The 21,483-nt window shown below is 39.2% G+C and overlaps 1 protein-coding gene across 1 annotated transcript; it reads left to right on the forward strand.

The window, feature by feature from the left end:
• Window positions 1-262: 262 nt before the first annotated feature.
• Window positions 263-20,761, forward strand: BPIFB6 (BPI fold containing family B member 6). Its single transcript, XM_074201417.1, has 16 exons — window positions 263-270; window positions 1,614-1,723; window positions 3,514-3,613; window positions 4,075-4,179; window positions 5,637-5,786; window positions 6,432-6,495; window positions 7,075-7,135; window positions 7,595-7,686; window positions 9,891-10,067; window positions 10,333-10,386; window positions 11,757-11,924; window positions 13,404-13,471; window positions 14,236-14,281; window positions 18,095-18,158; window positions 18,826-18,902; window positions 20,010-20,761. Exons 1-16 carry the CDS (start codon window positions 263-265, stop codon window positions 20,040-20,042), a joined length of 1,377 nt encoding a protein of 458 aa, XP_074057518.1. The 3' UTR covers window positions 20,043-20,761.
• Window positions 20,762-21,483: the final 722 nt, after the last annotated feature.

Consider the following 21,483-nt stretch of genomic DNA (forward strand, 5'->3'; position numbering starts at 1 on the left):
AGAATTTTGTCCAGGGAATTTAGGGGTCTCCTTCAGCTCAGAGAGCCTAGAATTCTATTTACATTGGAAAGGGTAAAAAAACCACTACAGAATAGAGTCTGTTGTTTTTCTTTGATAATATCTACATTCTTATCTGCCCTCTCATTATCCCCACAGCTAATCATGTTCAAGTATAAATAGCCTTCCTCTCCCTCAGCACCACGGAGGAAAAGACCAAGAAGGTTCAGGCTGGCTACGTGAAAGTCGTGCATTCTCCAAGGACATGTCAAGGTAAGAGTGGTTCCAGGTGGTAAAAGCCTTGCTAAATGTTCACTCAATAGTAACAATTTGACCTGGAAACAAGGTATCCTAAACATTTTCTAGATCTAAAGATTAAATAAGAAACAGTGTGGCATAGTGGCCTAAAAATCCAGAAGATATGGGTTCAATCCTGTCTCTGATGCATACATGCTATGTAGCAAGTCACTCAATCCCTAGTTATCTCCAAAGTTATTAAGCTACAGATGATTTGCTAATCTATTTTAGTGTAGTGATTTTTACATCAGATTTACCCACATCATTGAAATCACAGGTCCAATTTCCCCCCAGTCTTGGACCCTTAAAACTTCTCCTTAATTGTCCAATCATAAAATCTGTATGTAGTAAAAATGTTTGCTTAGTTGGTGATTTGCAATGTAGGAGATAGAACAGAAATCCTTGCCCTCAAGAGGCCTTCAGTCAGGTTGAGAAGTTGTAAGGGACCCCAGAGATCATTCAGTTCAACTTACCTCATTTTCCATTTGAGGAAATTTAAGGAAAATCTAGGGATCTGGGGTGGGAGGGAAGGGGAGTGATTTTTTCCAAAGTCATATAGTGATAAATTCTTTTAATAATACTGGACATTTTATTCTCAGTGTCCAGATAAGAACTATAGGAGTGACTCAACTAAGGAAAGTAGATGAAGAAGGTCTTTAGGGATGAATAGGACCCAAATAAGCAGAGACTGGAAGAAAACATCATAAACAAAGACCTGGAAATGAGAATTCACTTGGAGGTTACTCAAGGGGATATTGTACAACACAACTTGACTGGAATGGAAAGTCCTGTAGGGGAATGATCTCCTTAGGAGATAGGATGTGAGATGTGGTCTAGAATTAAATGTTTCAGGAGTGAGGGTTGATGTCTACCCAAAGCTGATCTCTAAGTGAAGGCACACCAAGAAGATGGTCTATAAGAAGAAGACCCTGTGATGGATGAGATATTACTTGATGTTAACCAGATAAAAAGACTATTTTTAATTCCTTCTTATCTGTAGGTCCCAGGAGAAGACACTATGAACAACCCAATGGTATTAGTCCTTTTCTCTCAAAGAGGCTTTAACCTCCCTGTTCCTGTCAGTGGTCCTGTCATTCTTTTAGTAATAAAGCATCACAGAATGGTCATTCTGTTATGACTCAGGATCACAAGTTTGAGAGGTGAATTACTGTCAAGGTTCTGAGTTCTCTTGGAATTCTGTAGGAAATGATTTGAAGAGAAAAACTTGGCTTGAGGGTGGGTAGCACCATATTTCCTGGACTAGCTTGGGCCTAGCTCCAAATCTCTACATCTAGGCTCAGTAGTCATCTCATTTGCAGGTGTCCGACCATAATAAAGGTTCTTTGCCTAATCTCATGTGCATGGTTAATGCCCTTAAGGGCTGATTCAGGAGCATTGATGAAGTTGGGAATGGAGTTCATGAACAAAGGTGAGTGAACATCAGGGCTGGGGGAAGTTGGACCTCACTATGTAGGGATGTCTGTAGTGGTGTACACCAAATTAATCTTTTGAAGTACACAATTTCCTCCTTTTCATCCTCCCCAAAGGCACAGTTCATGGACAAACAAAAGTATCTTACAAACTCATTTATATTGAGCTATAAATGACTGATAAAAACTCAAAATGGGCCTCCCTCTAGGGGGAATTAGTTTAGAATAACATAAGTTTCCCCTTGTGCTTTTGACAGTGACAGGATGAGATACATGAGGTGGGGATGGAGGGAAGTTGGGAACTTTCTTGATGTCTCTCAAATTCTCCCAGATAGCCAACTACCCATTCTATATACATAAAGCTTATTATGTTAGTCTTGGGTATAATTCTAAATCACTAAATGCCTATTTTATTCTTGATCCTTCCTTTCCAGTCTGTCACTAGAATTTAGTTTGGATCTGGAATCAGGTTTCAATCTTTAGCTGATTTGGGGTTGGAGTTGGGACTGAGTCTCAGGCTGGGGACAAGATCAAGGCTCAGTGAAAGGCAGGGGTGGAATTCAGTCTGGGCTGGGAGCCAGGGTTAGGGGATCAGTTTTGGTTCTAGATTAGAGCTCAGTCTAGTCCTAGGGTCAGAGCTCAACCTAGGGTCAAGATTAGGGATTTTTTCTAAGTTTAGGTTCAGACCTCAGTATGAGCTAAATTTTAGGCTGTCCCTAGGAAAGGGATTAGCCTTAATTCTGGGACTAAGATTATAAGGTGAGCCTTGTGACTGGGTTTAGAAGTCCATCTTGGCAAGGATCAGTTAGTCAGTGGACAAAGGACTTTCTTGTATTGACCTTGACCTCATTCCCAGGACTTTCAAAAACAGGAGAAGAATAAGAAAGATAAATGGGAAGAATATGAAAGAGAACAGAGTCAAGCAAATTCTCCTGTGCATAGGAGCTGGAGGAAGGGTACTGATGATCCTTAAAGTAGTCACATTCCTTTTTTTTAATGCATCAATCACTTATGAAGCCATAGGTCTGGTCTGAGGGAAATTGCATTGTGTGGTTGCCCTGCTGTGATATTCAGCAGAGAAAAGAATGAGAATAATGAATATTTTTATTGATTTTGCAAAGTGCTTCATATAAAATTATCTCCTTTGATCTTTGTAAAAAGTTGTTGGAGAGTTAGAGAAATTGACTGATTTGCCCAAGTTTACACAATTTACATCTGTCTGAAACAGGATTCAGGTCATCCTGATTCTAAATCCCAAACATGTGACTTATCCACCACACTGCTGCCTGGCATCCTACCTTAAGACAATTCACAAAATGATGGAGAAAGCATAATATTAAAAAAAGTTAATTAATGGGCACAGTTAGGTGGTACAGTAGATAGAATACCAGACCTGGAGTCAGGAGGAACTGAGTTCAAATCTGACCTCATACACTTAATAATTACCTAACTATATGACCTTGGGCAACTCACTTAACAACCTCATTGCCTTAAAGAAACCAAAATTAAAAGAAAAGTTAATTAACATCAGTAAAGTCCCCTAGTGATTGGGGGAGAAACTAAATGCTGCACGTTCTCTTAGGCCTGTTGCATAGTGATCAGGAAAAGTATGACCTGTACCTTAGGTTGAACTCAGCCTTTGCTTTCTTGGAGAAAGAGGAATTTGAGTGGAAATTTAAAGCTTGGGTTGAATTGGATATGTACAAAGGATGGGGGAAGGCATTCTGGGATGACTGGGTCAGAAAGAGGATGATCTTACTGAATGCTGTCTCTCTGGGGCCTCTTCTAGCTGTGAAAGATGCCATGGAAGAGAGCCAGATATTGGAAAAAATGGCGGCTATGGCTAGCCAGCAGCAGGCTGGGGTCAAGCCGATTAAGGGCATGACAGGGTGAGTGTTGGGATAAGGGAAGAGCAATGGGGATGAGGCTGGGACTTGAGTGGAGATATCCTGGGAAGTGGAAGGCACTCTGAGACAGGAGAAGGTCTATCAAAAGGTCCTATAGTCATCTCCCAGTGTCTTGAAAGGCAACAAGCATCAAGGGGAACTTAGGACACACAGTGTCAAAGCTGGAAAAGACCTTAAGAGATAGAAGATAAAAAATTAAAGCTAAATGGAACTTTAGAACATTGAACATAGAAGGCCAGAGCTGAAGAGGATCTTAGATGTCAATATTTCCTTCATTTACACAGAACTAGAAAAATAAACTCAGAGAGGATCAATGTCTTGTCTAAGGTCACACAGTAAATCAATAACAACTTGAATTAGAATCCAGGTCTCCTAAGTCTCAGCTTTTTTTCTTTCTTGTATGTTAAAGCTTATCTCTCACTCTGTCTTACTCATTTTCTTAGTATGAAGGTGAAAGAAGTCACACCTCCCATTATCACACTGGACTTTCTTCCAGACGTGGGGATTTTCCAGTGTGTGTCTACCAGGATCACCATCACAGGGAAGAGGTGAGTGGTGGGAGCTAAGACACATTAATGACAGGCTATGCTTTCTTTCAGGTGTCTGGAGCTCCTCACACTGTATAAGTCTTAGGGAACTTACCACCTAGAGGCAGGAGGAAAATACTATGAGCAGAAAAGAGGCCTGCACAGGACTGGATTACCTACAGGGTGGAGAATAGGCAAAAGACAGGAGAGATCAGTCTTAGATATTAGTCTATGATCAATCTTAGATCAGTCTATGTTATACAGCCATTATGCATGCACATCACAGTAGAAAGAATCATTGGCTCATAGATTTAGAGTGACTTTAGAATTTCAACTATTTTATTTTACAGATGAGGAAACTGAAGCACACATAAGTAAAATAATGTGTGAAGGGTCACACAACTAATGAATATCAGGAGTAGAATTTAAATACAGATTTTCTGGACTCCAAGTTCAATGCCCCATCAACTAGATCATATTGCCTCTCAAACAGAGTTGGGGGCCAAAGACTTGGGTCTTGGCTTTGTCATATGGTCAATAAGTGTGTAGCCTTTGGGTAAATCTTTCCCTCTATCAACCGCACTTGTAAAATGAAGGGGTTGAACTAGATATTTTCTATGGGCCCTTCAATATGGACTATAGATTTATACAGCATTTTATAGCTTTTATATACATATAATATCACATATTATATAGATTTTTATAACAACACACAAACTCTATGACTTGCCTTCAACCATGCAAGAAGTGGATGGTAGAGTTGAGGTAAGATATTAGAGCTAGATTCTAGAAACACTGTATCTTCAGTACATCTCATCCCCTCCCCTCCAAGTTATAGTTTCCATCACATATATGGATGATGAAAAGGAATTCAAATTTGCTTACCTAAACTTTGTGCTCTTCCAGATGTGTCTAGATTATTCAGATTGACCTTTAAGACTATTGTAAAACAACCCAACCAAAATATTCTCAAATATAGTAAATAGTACCTGGACTTGGAGGGGAACCTAGGTGGCACAATGGATATAGTACTGAACTTGGAGTGAGAAGGATGCATCTTCCTGAGTTTAAATCCATCTCAGATACTTACTGGTTGTGTAATCCTGGGCATGTCACTGATTTACCTCAGTTTCCTCATCTGTAAAATGAGCTGGAGAAGGAAGTGGCAAACTAAGAAAATTCCAAGGAGATCACAAAGTGTCAGACGTGATTGAAAATGACTGAACAAAAGCAAAGTGACAACAATCCTGAATTGGTAGTCATACCTGGGTTTTAATTTTGGCTTTGTCATGACAGACTGCATGACTTTGGACAAAGCCCATAACCAGTGTGGACCTCAGTTTCCTCCTCTATAACGTGTAGAAGTTGGACTATATAGAGACCCCTTACAAATCTGACATTCTAGTATTTTGGTTGCTTTAGTCTAGATTCAATGTCTTTGCAGATGATTCCAGGAAATCTACTCTTTCCCTCCTCAGCTTTATAGGTGGGACAATGGAAATCATTGTGGTCGTGAACATCACGGCCACTAACCGGCTGCAGCAGGATGAGGCGACAGGGCTGCCCATGTTCCACAGTGAAGGATGTCAGATCATTCTGGTCGATGTCAAAACCAACTTGCCTAGCAAGTGAGTGTTGAGCAAGTAGCTAATGGGAGTTTGTTCTGGAGATTTGGGTCCAGGGATCACTAGTTGGATGCCTTTTTGGCCAAGGAATAAATATTGGTAGGAGTTCTGATTTCTGCTCCAGTAGGCTCTGTTGTGTTGTCCCTAAGCCTGAATGTTTGGTTCTCTTCAGGACCAGGAGCTAGGGTATTGCAGAAGGATATGCACTTTCTCCCTTGCCCTAGAGGCTTAAGATTAGCATCAAACCATTCTTTTTAACCTTCCCACAGTAAAGGTTATTTTTCATATTGAACAGACATAAAAACAATTTCATTTCTATGTTCTCACTCTCTGTAAAAAAGGCCCAGCAAAACTTCCTTTTTCTTTTTGTTTTCTGTTCATTTTTTTTCATTCAGTCAAATTGGTAGTTCATGTACCCACCCATTCACAATTTCAGTCACTTATTCACTACATTCATTTACTCATTAATTCACTCACTCACTTTATTTACTTACTCCATCATTTTTCTCTTATTCATCCATTCTTTTGCTCATACTCATTTATTCACTCATATATTTACTTGTTCTAGCCCTCCTGTTCCTCCATTTTCTTTACTTTCTGTCCATTATTTTCTTCCTTAACCAATGGTATTCTTGTGCTTATGTTCAGCATGCTTCCTAAAGTGGTCAACAAGTTCCTGGACAGTACACTCCAGAAGATTCTTCCTGGCCTGGTAAGTTTGACTTCTCATTATACTGGATTTTTCTGGACCTGATCAATCAATCAATCCATCAGCATTCATTAAGTACCTGCTATGTGAAGTACCTGCTAAATTATTCTAGGCATAAAAATGAAACACTCTCTGCACTCTAGGAGCTTGTATTCTAATAGTACAGCAAAACACATTAAGGGAAGTATTGACCAGGGAAGGGAATTTTGGTTTAGGGAGTCATCAAGATTGTTACTGGAGTCAGAAGGTAGTTTGTTGTCATACTCTTTTCAGTAGCAATGCTAACATTCATTTGATTATTATTCCTAGAGGTGGAAAGAGGGGTAAAAATCAGATGTCAGAATGAAGATTTCTTAGCTCATCTATTACAGTTCCTTCATGTTATAGAGGAGAAAACTGAAGACCAAAGAATGGAAAAGATGTTCCCGATCCCAGAGTATGTTAGTGATAGAGCCAGGCAGAGCTCCAGATCCTGGGACTTCTGGGGCAGGACTCTGTGTTACTTGTGAATATTTGCCCAATACCTTGGTCCATGGCAGATGTTCTGGCTATTCTTTCAATGAGCTCTTTTCTCTTTCTCAGATGTGTCCCGCAATTGATACCGTCCTTGAGTTTGTGAACCAGAAGTGGTCTCACCTTATGGGTATGTTGTTATAATAATTATAATATTAATATTGCATTTTAATTTATTATTTTATTATTTATTTCTCTAGCTGGAAAATGAAATCTTAGAAAATTAGAGTTGGAAAGGACTTTGGGGGTCACTGACTTCAATTCTAGTTTTAGAGGAAGGTAATGATATCTGAAGAACAAAAGTGACTTGCTCAAGATCACATAGTGAGAGAGTCAGAATAAGAAGCTAGACTTTGTGGATGGCTAATATACTACTTTTTACCCTATGCTAGTTTGGTTCCTAAAGGAGGGGTTTTTATCTTTGAGGGCTGGAGGATCCTTTTCCCCATAATGGAGGGAACATTCCCCCCATCCCTGAACCAATTGCTAAAATTTGAACATCCTTAGGTCCATCTCTCAAAATCTAGTCAGTTCTTACATTCCTCATGCAGGGACCTCTGATTATGTGTTCTGTGTCTCTTCCCCACAGATCCCTTGCCTGTGGGAGAGGCTGGAAGCATCAAGTACATACTTGCGGGCACCCCAATCACAACAGCAAACTATATAGAAGTAGATTTCAATGTAAGTGTTTAAGTGGAATTGGGTCCTTTTTAAGCTGAATGGCCAGAGCTATAAGCTGGGCACTGGTAGGTATAGAAAAGGATAACAAAACACTTATGGTACAGAATAAATTAGTGGAGCATCCACCATACTGTGCTGAATATCCAATGGACCTCTTTAGTTTCTTTTGGCTTTAAGAGGTCACCTCTTCTACTTTTCATGTAGCAACCCAGTGAGACTTAGAAATGACTTGAGGATTCTGGAGATTTCTTTTTAGAACTAGGATCCTTAATCTTTTTTTTTTCATGGTTCCCAGGTCAGTCCCAGAATGATGCCTTTAAATGCATAAAATAAATAGAATCACAAAGGAAACCAATTATATTGAAATGATGGTTCTCAAAATCTTTTTTAAAAAAGAATTTATGGATCCTAGGTTAATGCTTGCTTTTTAACCATCAATTTCATGGCAGTTCTTCTCTGGGTCTGAATAAGAAAGGATTGAGGCCTTGGGCCCCTAGAATTGTTGAATCAAGATGTTTGTTTCATCTATAATATACAAAGTAACTCACTCTACACCTCAAAGGGCCATTGTAAGGACCAAATAGATTGATGGATAAAAGCAATAAATATTAGAAAGCAAGAATATAATAATGATGATGATGTGCTAGAATATGGGCTTCCTCCCCTCCTCTAATGTTTCTCTAATGTCTCAAGAAGGAGACATAAGACACTCAATGGTCATATGACACTGAAACATAAAATCTAGCAACCAACTGGACAGGGCTCTCTAGTAGTGGGCTTCAGACACTTTGTCATCTAAGCAGTATTAGGCTACAGGGCAATGAGTGATTTGGCCACAGCAAATCTTGAGAATTCACAGTCAGGTACTAGAGAAGACTTGAGGAAAAAGGGATCAGTGTCAATGAAGGAAATGTCCACAAGGATAGACTCATGTGTTCCTAAAGTATTGATGTATATAATATGACAGAAATTAACAGGAGGCAGTATCCTATAATCGAAAGAGAATCAAATTTGGAAATAAGATGACCTGAATTTGAATCCCATATTATAATCTGATTGATTCCAGATCTGTCTGGTTCATGTGCATTTTAGGCTTCAGTTTCCTCATCTACAAAATGAAGGGGCTAAATTTGATGATTTCTTCCAGCCCTAAATCTATGTTCCTATGATCTATGTAGAGTCAAGAAGATTAGGGTTCAAGGGTTACTTTTGATGCAAACTATCTGTGTGACCTTGGACAAATCACCTGACTGAATCTCAGGCAACTTTCTAAGACCATAAGTTATAGAGCAGCTGTTGATCTGTATTTTCAGAGAGTATTTCTTCATGAAAGCTCCTTATACCAATGAAATCACAAGTTCAATAAAAAAGATATTAATAGTCTATCAATATTAATTCTATGTTTCTCCTAGTCATCACACATGTGATTAGGGGAATATTCATGTAATTCTAACATTAGATCTGGAAAAGATCTTGGAACATATAATGTCAGAGTTGAGAGGAGCCTTTTATAGACCATCTAAATAAATTTCCTCATTTCACATATGGTGAAACTGATGCCTGGGAAAGGCATCTTGACTCTTAACCTAACATTCTTTCTACCATGTCACACTCTTTTGACAATGAAACAGCAAACAGATGAGATGATAAGGATATAGTGAGGCTATAGAGTCCCAGGGCTTGGGTTTAAATCCTGGCTCTGCCTTTTACAATCTGTAAGTAGTACCTGTTACCTAACTGTTTTACTACCTGTATGATCTTGAATAGGTCAATTAACCTTATTGGACCAAGGTTTCCTTGACTGAAATGAGGAAGCTGGGCAAAATGATATCAAATATCCCTTCCATCCCCAAAGCTAGGATCTCTTGAATATTAGCATTTCAGGATTCATAGACTTTCTACTGATTTGCTATTTAGCACCAGTTCAGCTGTTTTAGTCAAGTCTTTCTCTTTATGACCCCATTTTGGGATTTTCTTGGCAAAGTACTGTAGTGGTTTGATTTTTCTCTGAGGCAAACAGGTTAAATGTCTTGTCTGAGGTCAGATTTGAACTCAGTAAATTGAGTTTTTCTTATTCTAGATTGGGTACTCTATCCATTGAGTTACTTAGCTGCCCTTAGCATCAGAGTGAATGACTGAGAAACAAGATTCAATTATTCTTGAGGCTGAATGAAAGTATACCTCTTCCTACCCCAACTGCACAGCCTGTAGTTCAGCGAGAAGGGGGTGATACCATTGATCTGACTGAAGATGGAGCTACTATCACAGTCCTGGAAAAGTACCCAGATGGTTCATCTCAGCTGGAGCTGTCTGCAGCATTCTTTGCGGCTGAGTTCACCCTCCTACAGAAATCTTTTGATGTGGACATCAAAGGCAAAACTGTGAGTCACTTTCCATTCTCTGGCTATGATTCTGGCCTACTCCAAGCCACAAATGAAAAGCTGCTTTTCTTCTAGTCTGAAGGTTCTGGGGCCTTGTGGTCTATACCTTTTGGGATTCCCTCCATCTTTAATGATAGTCATTCCTTCTCCTGTTTGACTGAGTATCCTGAGGGCTGGACCCTCAGCTTCTTCATCTTTTTATCCTTATTCATAGATGGTATACCATGAAGATTTGTCATATTGAGATTTTGTTTTTGTTTTACAGATTGGCAAGCTCCCCCCACATACAACCAAAACACTAGCTCGCTATGTGCCTCGGGTGAGTCATTTTACCTAGTTCTGATCCCTTAGATTGAGCCACAGAGAAAATCAAATCAGTGCCCTCTTTCCAAAAAATTGGTTGAATGAGTCCCTCCTAGTTTCTCTAGATTTTACAAAGCAAAAAATTGGTTGCATGAGTCCCTCCTAGTTTCTCTAGATTTTACAAAGCACTTTCATGATCATAACTCTGTAAACTAAGAAGTACAGGTATCATTAGCATTCCAATTCTCTTAATGAGGAAAGAGAGTTCCAGAGAAGTCAATGAACCATAGATTGAGAACTTGAAGAAATTGAGACTTTGATAGACTAAATGATTATACAGAGCTAAGATTGGAACTTGAATTTTCTGGCTTAAAAACCAGCTTCCCATCATACTATATTGCTACCTTTGTGTTCTTCTCCCACCTTGTGAAGGAGATGGGAAGGAAACTGGTGAGGACACTTTATGCCTGAGATTTGACCTGAAATCCAATAAATACATTACTAGATCCAAGAAAATTGACACAATACAGAATCAAATGACATGGGACAAAAATTCTTTTGATAGTATATTGTTAATATATATGTTTTCTTTTGAAATTTCAAAAAATTTGAAATGTAAGGAGAGGTATTTTTTTTAAATCAGAAATCTGAAAAATTTTAGGAGAAATATTATCCCAATCAATTGAATTTTTCTCAAATTAATTTATCACTCAAATTTTATCACCAGTCTATTGGTGATGTTGGACCAACAGAACAATGGCACTATCTGCTGTCCCTTTGGTCAGAGAGAAGACAATGATGCTGAGGGCATCAGAAGTGTATAGACATTAGCTAGTTATTATCAAAGTCTTAAAGTAGTACCATGACATCAGGGAGATGATGCCATGACAAGTACTTGAATTGAATGTGAGTGAGAAAATGCTGTGCTAAGTCACCAGTTTCACTTTCTCCTCCAGAGCCGTCTGGGTCCAGTGGTCATATATGAATCAAGATGACTGGAGATAGCACTGGATATGAGGCAATCAGGGTTAAGTAACTTGCCCAAGGTTACACAGCTAGTTAAGTGGCAAACATTTGAGACTGAATTTGAACTCATATCCTCCTGACTCCAAACCAGTTGCTCTATCCACTGCATCACTTAGCTGCTCCTAATGTCTTATTTAGAAAAGATAGCTGGAGGTGTTCATATAACATGTATCTGTGAAAAAGTAAGGGAAACATTTTCTCCATTTTTTTGTGTACCTATATACAATGATAAACAAAACAATTTGAATGGTTGTACTTTCTTAATCCAATGTAAAAACAGTGATGAGGAATTTTCCTTCATTTCTACTGAGATAAACAGTCCCAGTGTTTGCCTGAAGAGAGTAACTTGGATTCTTGCAGGTTGGTAAGGCCTATCGCAAATCAGTGCCTTTGATGACCCAAATCAGAATCAGTAAGTTCAAAATCATCATGAAACCAGGAAAGAGCCAGCTACACCTCCATGGCACAATAGAGATGTTTGCTGTTCCTCCAAAGTCAGGTCCTTCCTCTATGTTTGTTCTAGAAACTGTGAGTATTCAAACCATTTCTGTTTCACTAACAGGTTCTACCTATCTATGTGATTGGTTAACTAGCTAGAGGTCAATTATTGGACAACTGATCATATGATTTGATCCAATTGTCTTTTTTTTTTTTTTTTTTTGGTTTTTGCAATGCGGTGGGGATAAGTGACTTGCCCAAGGTTACACAGCTAGGTAATTATTAAGTGTCTGAGGCCAGATTTGAACTCAGTTTCTCCTGACTCCAGGGGCAGTTCTCTATCCATTACACCACCTAACTGCCCCCACTCCAGTTATCTTAATAATTCCATATGAGGCAACATGATTGGCACCTTCAGATATCTAAAAGATTCTCACAGGGGAGAGGGATTAGGCTTGGTCCACTTGATCCTAGAAAGTAGAACTAGGATAAATTGGTAGAAATTATAGGAAGACATTTTTTAATTCAATATTAGGAAGAACTTCCTAAAAATCCAATCCCTCCAACAACTGAATAAATAGGCTGCCTTGGGAAGTAGTGATCCCTTACCGTGGAGATTTTTGGATGACCTGGAGACCCTTACACTGGAGAGTTTGGATGACCCCTTGTGGGGAAAATTGTAGGAGAGACAGAAAAAGGATATGGATATTAAATGAGATGTCCAAGGTATTAGAGATTTCATGAGTGGCAAACATTTGAAGCTGGATTCAAACTCCTATCCTCCTGACTTCAAGACCAGTGCTCTATCTACTCAGTCACTTAACTGCCATGATTAAGTTGACCATGATATAGACACAAAGTTCAGGAGAGAAAAAGATCATTCTATCATTTGAAAAATATTTAGGAACTACCCAGAATTGTATTAGTTGCTGTGAATGGTATTAGGAACTATATAGATGAAATATTTAACTGGTGAGATCATGGGGCTGAGGACATGGGGATTGGGAAAATTGATAATGACCTTATTTAATCTTGGATTTGAACAGACAAAGAGAAGAAACTTGTTGGGTTGAATGGTTTCTAAAATCTCTTCTAGTCCTGATGTTCTATAAATTTAAGATTTGAAATCATGTTTATCGACAGGTTCAAGGTAAACCCACATTGTATGTTTCCCACCTCTCTCATTAAAATGGACATTCTAGATTATTTTGTAGGAGTTGAGCAGTCAGAAAAGAGTAGTTTAGCAGAAATGGGAAGTAATATGTAGAAATGGGAAGGAAGGTTTTTGGAGATTGATAAGATATAATAAAATGAATAATTTGTGTGCAAATGGGTCTCATGTCTTTGTTTGCTCTAGCTGAAGAGTCAATCTTTTTTTCCCACTTGCTGCCTTCCCATGTCTTTGCTCCAGTTGGAGATTGGGAGGGGGGAGATCCTGAAGCAGCTGGTTTTGTTTATTGGAGTTGAAAGACTGGTATGCCTGAAAGGATGGTATGCCTGAACACATCTGAAAGTTTTATATATTTGAGAAGTGCCAGGCTATTAGACTGACTTCCTGTTCTTTGCCAGCACTTCAGTATGGACATTCAGTACTCATTGAGTGAAGACAAGGTGAACATGACCACGTCCATGGACAGGTAAGTAGGGAATCACTCACTCTGGGGCAAGAGCAACCTCTTTGGCAAATATACACGTGGGCAAATATAGCATGTAGTTTCCTGACACTCATTCATGATTTACCCACAGAACACATTTGTCTGTGAAATGCATAATATTATCTGATATATTAAGCATCTGGATCTATGCCCCACCTTGCATGTAACATAGCATATGTATTAAATGGGAAAATTTACCTGGCATCCTGGAGGCAGTACATATATGACACATACTCACTCAAGTTAAACATGGAATACACACAGGATATACATGAAGTACATAATACATAGCTTATATCACAAATGCCACACTCAGAAATATACATGCACAATGCAGATGTGTTGCTTCAAAAAGGAAAGAAAATAAAACTTTAATAAAAATAACCAGCGACAAGCATATTGGATAGGTTAAACTTATCTTACCCTGGTTATTCCTGGTGGGGGTGGGGTGGGGGAGATACACTCAGGAAGAATAGAAAATATAATCCTTTACTCTTAAAGAGTACAAGGCCTTGTATAGGAGGACCTGGAATAGAAAGTTATCAGAATTGAGCCTTCAGTTCAAATTTCTTGTTAGCAGGAGCCCTTCTAGACTGAACCTACACCCTTCTGTGAGTCTTGAAATTATTCTTCACAATTTCCTGCTTTATGCTTTAGCCTTTTCTCCCTAAAACAATATCCCTGCCTCCCAGGCTACCCAAATCTCCCTTTCCTACCTCTGTCTGGCTTCTCTTTTTTCCTTGCAGATTTCTGGACCTTTCTGTGGAGTCTTCTTCCATTGGATCTGTTAAGGTAAATGCACAGAACTTTTATCTTATCTTTCTTTATATGGGGGAGATGATGTGATGTGATGGAGAGCATATTGGGATTAGAGTCAGGAAGACCTGTATTCAAATGTTTTAGTCTGTGGTAGAAGGTCACCAGTTCAGGTGACTATGAATATATTTCATAATTTCTCCATGAGGACAGCTAGATGGTGTAGTGGGTGGAACACTAGTTCTCTAGTCAGGAGGACTAAGTTTAAAGCTGGTCACTGTGTTGGGCAAGTCACTTGACCCTGATTGCCTTGCATCCAGGGCCATATCCAGCTATCCTGATTCATATCTGGCCACTGGACCCAGATGACTCTGGGGGAACACAGTACTCCCTCACTCAAATCGAATTCATATGCTTGTCATGGCATCAGCTCCTTGATATTGTGGTCTTCTCTGAAAAAGAAGGACAACATTATTTTATTTTCTCTGTACAATGAGTATAATCCTGACAATAGCATATAATTTGTGGTGTTATTCTGCATTTCCAGTGATATAATGTATTTAAAGCACTTCGCAAATGTTAAAATTCTTTAACAACTTTAACTTTTATTATTACTGGATAGCATATAACCATAAGTAATCCACAGGAGTAACTTTGTTCTAATTTGGTTAATGAAAAAAAAAGATTCAGAAAGTAGAACAAAAACTAAATAGTAGTGGGGATAGTAATGTTTGTTCTTCATTTTTGAAGACCACGACACACAACATCAGGGAGGTGATGCCATGACAAGTATGTGAATTGGATTTAGCTAGTGCTAAGTCACTAGCCTCACTTTTTCTTCCAGAGCCATCTGGGTCCAGTGGCCAGCTATAGCTGGCAGATTGAAGATGGCCCTGGACTTGGGGCAATCAGTGTTCAGTGACTTGCCTGAATTACATAATTAGTAAGTGGCAAGTATCAGAGTCCAGATTGGAATTACTGTCCTCCTGAATCCAAGGCCAGTGCTCCTTATGAACAATGGTACTTGATAAGTAATTGCCTGTGAATAGAATGTGGAAGACAGGAGGCAAGAAGATGACTGTTAGTCAAGAGTCAGCTTGGCATAGTCTAGAGTTGGATTTCAATAGTAATTTAGTTGGATTTTAGTAGTAATTTAATTTATTTGCATACAGTTCTCTGGTTCTTCCCTCTTCATAGTCTCATGGGTCTTCTAAGGAGATGTCCCTCTTTTCTTAGTGACACAGAGGAGACTTAGTTCTCTGAACTCAGACTCAAATCAGTGGTTCTTAGGAGATAGAAGACTTTGTGTAAATATTCAGTAGTGGTTAGGATCCCAATGCTGAGTTTCTTATTATATTTAGTCCTGGGAATATCTAACTATGGAATAAATCTACCATGTTTTTATTTTAGAATTTTGCATTATCTTTTGTTTTCATATTACTTTAATTTTCTTTCCTTAATACCTCTTTCTGCTTCCTTTTCCTCTTCCTTTTCCAATCAGAGAGTTATTCCTTATATCATAGACTAAAAAAGAAAAGAGATCAATTCACCAAAACTAATTAATGCATCAAATTGTTTATTTGACAGTGCCTAGTATATAGTTCTTGTTATCTGAGGTGCTTAATCAATGTTAACTTGGTTTGACAATTTGTGCAACATTCCACACCCCATAGTTACTCACTTTTATAAAAAAAGAGAAAGAATTACATTCTTATATATCGTTTTCAGATTTAAATTTGGTCAATATAATCACAAAGCATATGATTTCAATGTTTTTCTTTCCATTTGCATTGTTATGGTCATTATGCATAATTTTCCTGGTTTGACTCATTTCACTCTGCCTTGGTTTATACAAACATGCTTGATGGAACAGTAATCTGCTGTGCCAAAGCAGTGACAAGTGGTCAGACTAGACTAGGTTCAGCTGCTGATCTCTATTGACTCCCTGCTTTCTTGAAGAGGGGAAGGGTTGGGTTGTGAATCAACTGCAGGACAACAGTATGAGGCTATTTTTCTTTCTTTTTCCTTTAGTGAAGGGGAGAAGGGGGATATAATGAAGTAGTTGGGAATCAGTTGGTAAAAAACCTTGACTTCCTTAATACTAAGTACTTAGGTTTCATACCAGCTCTTGTTACCATGGCTAGTGCTCTCTGCTAGTGGACAAAGGCAGAAATCCATAGCCTGTTCTTGTCTCAAGACATTGACTTACTGGTGACTTTATCCATCTAAAACAATTTGTAGGGACTCCTAATCAATCATTTAATAAACATATGTCAGACACTACGCTAAAATATTGAAATAAAAAGAGGCAAAAAGTCCCTGCCCACAAGGACCTTATAATCTAACAAGGGAAATAATATGCAAACAGATTTTTACAAAGCAAGCTATATATAGGACAAATAGGAAATAATTAGCTGAAGAAAGGCACTAAAATTAAGAGAGATTGGGAAAGGCTTGTAGTAAAACATGGAATTTTATTTATGGCTTAAAGGAATCCAGGGAGATCAGTAGATGGAGCAGAGAAGGGAGAACATATAAAAAGGATTTCATAATAGGACCCCACTCTCCAGGACACTTTGAAGACAGGTTAACCCCATCCCAAACCAGTGACTTATTCCACCAGGGAAGAAGGAACAGGTTCTTCCCCGTCCCCACTCCTTTTTTTCCCTCTCAGTCCTAGCAGCTTCAGGTCACTGTACAAATATCAATATGTTTCCTAAAAATGATAGTATATTGTCAGACTTCAACTATATCAAACAGGAGGGTCCTTTCCCTCTTGTCTTCTGAGAAGCTTAACATGCTGCCTTTTGGCTCATAGTAGATGCCTCTCTTAGCACAGATGGCAGAGTTGACTTTTCCAGGGGTGAATGAGCCAAACTTATACTTGCTGGCATAAAAGAGATCTTCCTCATTCTTCAATCCCAATGAATGGAATTAACAAAATACTCATCCATAGAAGCATTCTCTCTGATAAAGGAAACAAGGTATAAATCAGGGATTCTTAACATTTCACAGGTTACTTTGCAGTCTTGTGAAATCTATGGCTCTTTTCTCAGAATAATAGTTTTATATGCATAAAATAAAATACAAATGATTCTTTAATATGTGAGATTGTAAGGAAATAAATTATTTTGAAATATACTTGTTAAAATATTTTTGAAAAAAACAAATTCATTGGACCCCAGATTTTTGGTGTAGTGTCTTGTTAGCTACATTAATTGGGGTAGAGGAATGTGGAACATTCCTCATATTAGCATACATAGTTATGGCAATACCCAAGGTGGTGACTATTCCTGTTGCAGTGGACAAAACACTGGGTATTCAATTAACAGAGCTGGGTTTGAATGTAGGTTTTGGCAAATGCTACCAGTGTGACCTTGGGAAGCTCACTGCTGCTCTTTGGGCCTCAGTTTCCTTATCTATAAAACAAGGAATTTGAACTAAATGAACTCTAAGAACCTTTCTGTGCTGAATCCATGAATTATTTTTATGAGTCTTATGGCAGCACAGGTAAAATGAGTAAGCACTAGTTGGTGAGAGTGGGGCTTCCTGTAGAGGGGCCCACCTTTTTGCAAAACCACAGGGTCTTGCCCTTGTCATCAAGGGCTCTGTAATATTCAGCGAGCCTTCACATGTGTCCCAGGGCTCAATTCAATCAGGGTTTCTGTTCTATTACCTTATGGAATTGGATGTCTGGATTGAGAGTCAGACTGCACCTCCATTTTTTTCATGAAGGGATGGTTAATGGAAAATGGGGATGGGTCCCAAGTTTCCTGAATGAGGGAGTTTGGCTAAGTGATTTCTACATTTGAAGCCAAAGTTTTCTGATACCTATATATTTTCTTGTAGGTGAAAAAACTGAAAGAATTTTTAACTAGTTTACTCCAAGAAGCTTATGTACCAGCCATCAATGGTGAGAACCAAAAGGCATTTTGTTTTTACCATGGGACAACTAATTAATAATTGTGGGGGGAGGGCACAGAGGGACCTTGGGTAGTAGAAATGTGACTGTGTTCAAAGATTAAAAGTGTCCAGATGGGTAGGGGTAGAAGTAATGACATGTACCTGGGGAAGCCAGTCTTGGCCTTGGCATCTTGAACATCATACCCAGAGAGAATGACAGCAGCAGACATAACTCTGAACTGGGATTTAGGAGCCTGGATTTGTCATTGGGATATATAAGGCTGTATGACCTTAGAGTGACCTAAATCTCTTAAAAACTTAGTTTTTCCTATCTGCAAAATGAATGATAATCATGACACTACCTACATCAGAAAGTTTTCATGAGAAAAAATACTTTGCATGGTATTGTGGTATAGTGGGGAAGAGGATTGGAGTTAGAGTCAGGAAGACATATCTTGAAATCCTACCTCAGGCCTTTATTAGTAGCAAGACCCTGTTCAAATAACTTATATTCTCTGGGTCTCAGTTTCCTCATTTATAAAATGAAGCCTTAGATGACCTTTCTAGTTTCTTTCCAGTTCAGAATTTCATTTAATGAACTTTAATTGACCCTTCTTTTCTCCATAGCCAATTTCTAGTTTTGCCCCCTGCTGATAGTGTCCTCTTATCTTTTTCAGGTGCTCTTGAAGTTGGTTTCCCTCTTCCAGACTTTCTGGGCATGAAGTATGGCCAGTCAGAACTGGCCATTATGGAGGTATGGGATAGAACTCTGGCTGCTTCCCGGCTACCTTATCTCTTAAGTTGGGAGGGAGGGAATTCAGAGGCCCAGACTGATACAAAAGGAAGGCAGGTTTCAAATTCCCTTCCTCTTCCTAACACTATAATCCCTACCCTGACTAAAGAGCAGGCTTCTGCCCAGAGAATGTACTACCATCTAGGAATCAGGTATGCCTTGAAATCAACCACAGTTATTTGACTTTGGGGAAGTCATCTTCCTTCTTGATGCCTCTCTCTCTAGAGTTTCCTCTGATTGTCAAGGGCTTGGAATCTTTCCACAACTTCTTACCTTCTCCCCGAACAAGACTGTCTCAGCCAGAATAGAGGTGATGTCTTTGACTGGTTAAGGCAATATATAAAACATCATGGACAAAGCTGGTCTCAGAAATCAGGGGTGCCCCTTTCTGTGCTTCCAGTTCACACATTGATTTATGCAAGGGAGTCAGGTCAGATATTATTATTTCCATTTTTTCAAAGAAAATATTGAAGCTTCATAGAAAGTGACATGCCCAAGGTCATACAGCACCTTAGAGACAGAGATAGGATCAGAAATATGAGAGTGGCTTTTAGTGGAGGCCCACAGACACTGAACTATAAATCTCAAGGTTGCTTAGCATGTGACTCTGAGTGCCTAGGCCCTTTTTCTTTTCATTATGTATAGAGAATAGGTCTGAATGAAATCCTAAGAGGACAGGGAAAGATTGTGGGTTGGTTGCTCTAGAAGTAGATACTGTCTTTTATACACACTTTCTCTCTTATGTGGATTATGGTGTTCAACTTGGACACTTTCTGTCACTCCAACCAGACCATTCCCAGAGGCTAGGGCAAAGGAGTGTGTGACTCAACTCTTCCTCTGTGCATTCTAAGATGCCCTGGGGCACATTATGGGAGTCCAGGCCCTTCTTCCCTCCTTCTACCCTGTCCCTAGGATCCCCCTATCCCCCAAGGAAAGGTCCTACTCTTTTCTTGAGTACAGGTTACATAGCAGGTAAGAATGAACCCATTCCAATCACCCATTTCCTCAGGACTTTATGCAAAGAAGTCCTTCTTACTTGAAATTCCATTTCTTTTCTTTTTCTGTCAGAATGCCCTGGTGGTGGACCTACGGACACCTTAGGGGAGAGGAAGAGCTGCCTCATCACCCAGGATACCAGCCTCAAGCTAAGAGAGCCAAGAGTCCACCCCTCTTCCAGATTCCAGGCTTCTTCATTTTGTCTATGCATGTTTTTCCTCAGTCAAAGAGAAGGAAAGGGCTTTTCCTGTGCCCTGTCTCAATAACCAGGATAAATGACTTCACCAGAATCTGACTGACATCTTTGCTTGCAGCAAATCCACCCTCATGAGCTTCTTTGCTCTTCTCCACATGATCACTTCAGAGATTTGGATTCCAGGTCTGGTTCTGCCACTCCCTCACTGCTTGACCCTTGGCAAGACATGTGACCTGAAATCCAAGCTCCTAGGTCAATACACTGTCCTACCCTGGGGATGTAGCATGTATGACCCTGGAAGGAGAGACACTGGGCAGTAGGGGTTGACAAAGGGAGATTGGAACTACTTGTGTTGGGGGTGATGGTAGGTGGGGCATGAAGGAGGGTAAGGAAAGGTTGAAGAGAGAAGGATAGAGATGGTAGAAAGCAAAAATCAACAGTCTCTTCCACTCCCCAGCTAGTCAACAGCTGAATGTGCTCAAAAGTAGACAGACCCATAATGACTCTCAATTAGAAGGATTCTCAGAGATTCTCTCTAGTCCAACCCCATTGCCCTTCAGTTATCACAAGGAAGAATTTTCTACAATGATCCCTCATTGACCACTTATATTTTTTCCGTCCAGTGTCCATTCTCAATCATTATTAGCAATAATAATAATAATAATAATAATAATAATAATAATAATAATAATTAATAATAATGAAAATAGATGGCATTTGTGTTCTTTTATTCTTTTGTTTATTCCTTCATTCGATGTGTCCATGGCCTTGAAACTGATTCCAATGATATCAATGCACCAGGCAGATTCTTTGGGGGAGTGGCTTACAATCTTATGAAGGAAGGACAAATTCACACCACAGATAACCAAGATAGAAAGTGGACAGAGAAATAAGTGCAAAAAAAAAAAGATCTAAGGACAGTTAAAGAGGGAAGAATCACTTCTACCTCAACTCAGAAAATGGAGGGAATGGAACAAGATGGGACTCTGCCTCCTTATTGGACCTTGAGAGAAGGGAGGGTGGGAGGGGCTTCCACTGGTAGAGATTGTAGGAGGGTCTACTCTCTTAGGGGAGGCAGTAGGCAGGAAGAGGATGGAGGTGGAGATTCAACCTTTTTGATTAGAATGCTGGCCTTCCAAAGGTGAAAAGGATGAGATAAAACTGGAAAAGTACCTTGGAGCTGGATTGTGGAGGGCTTTGAATGTCAACATCCGGTGATAGATAATACTGTTTTATATCTATAATTTCATTTTATCCTCATAAAGGTCATGTATAAGGGATAATGGGAAAAAATTCTTGGGTTAGGAATTAGAAAATCTGAATCTGCATTCTGACTCTTCTTTTCCTTCT

Source organism: Macrotis lagotis, chromosome 1, assembly GCF_037893015.1.
Source record: "Macrotis lagotis isolate mMagLag1 chromosome 1, bilby.v1.9.chrom.fasta, whole genome shotgun sequence".
Taxonomy (NCBI): Eukaryota; Metazoa; Chordata; class Mammalia; order Peramelemorphia; family Peramelidae; genus Macrotis; species Macrotis lagotis.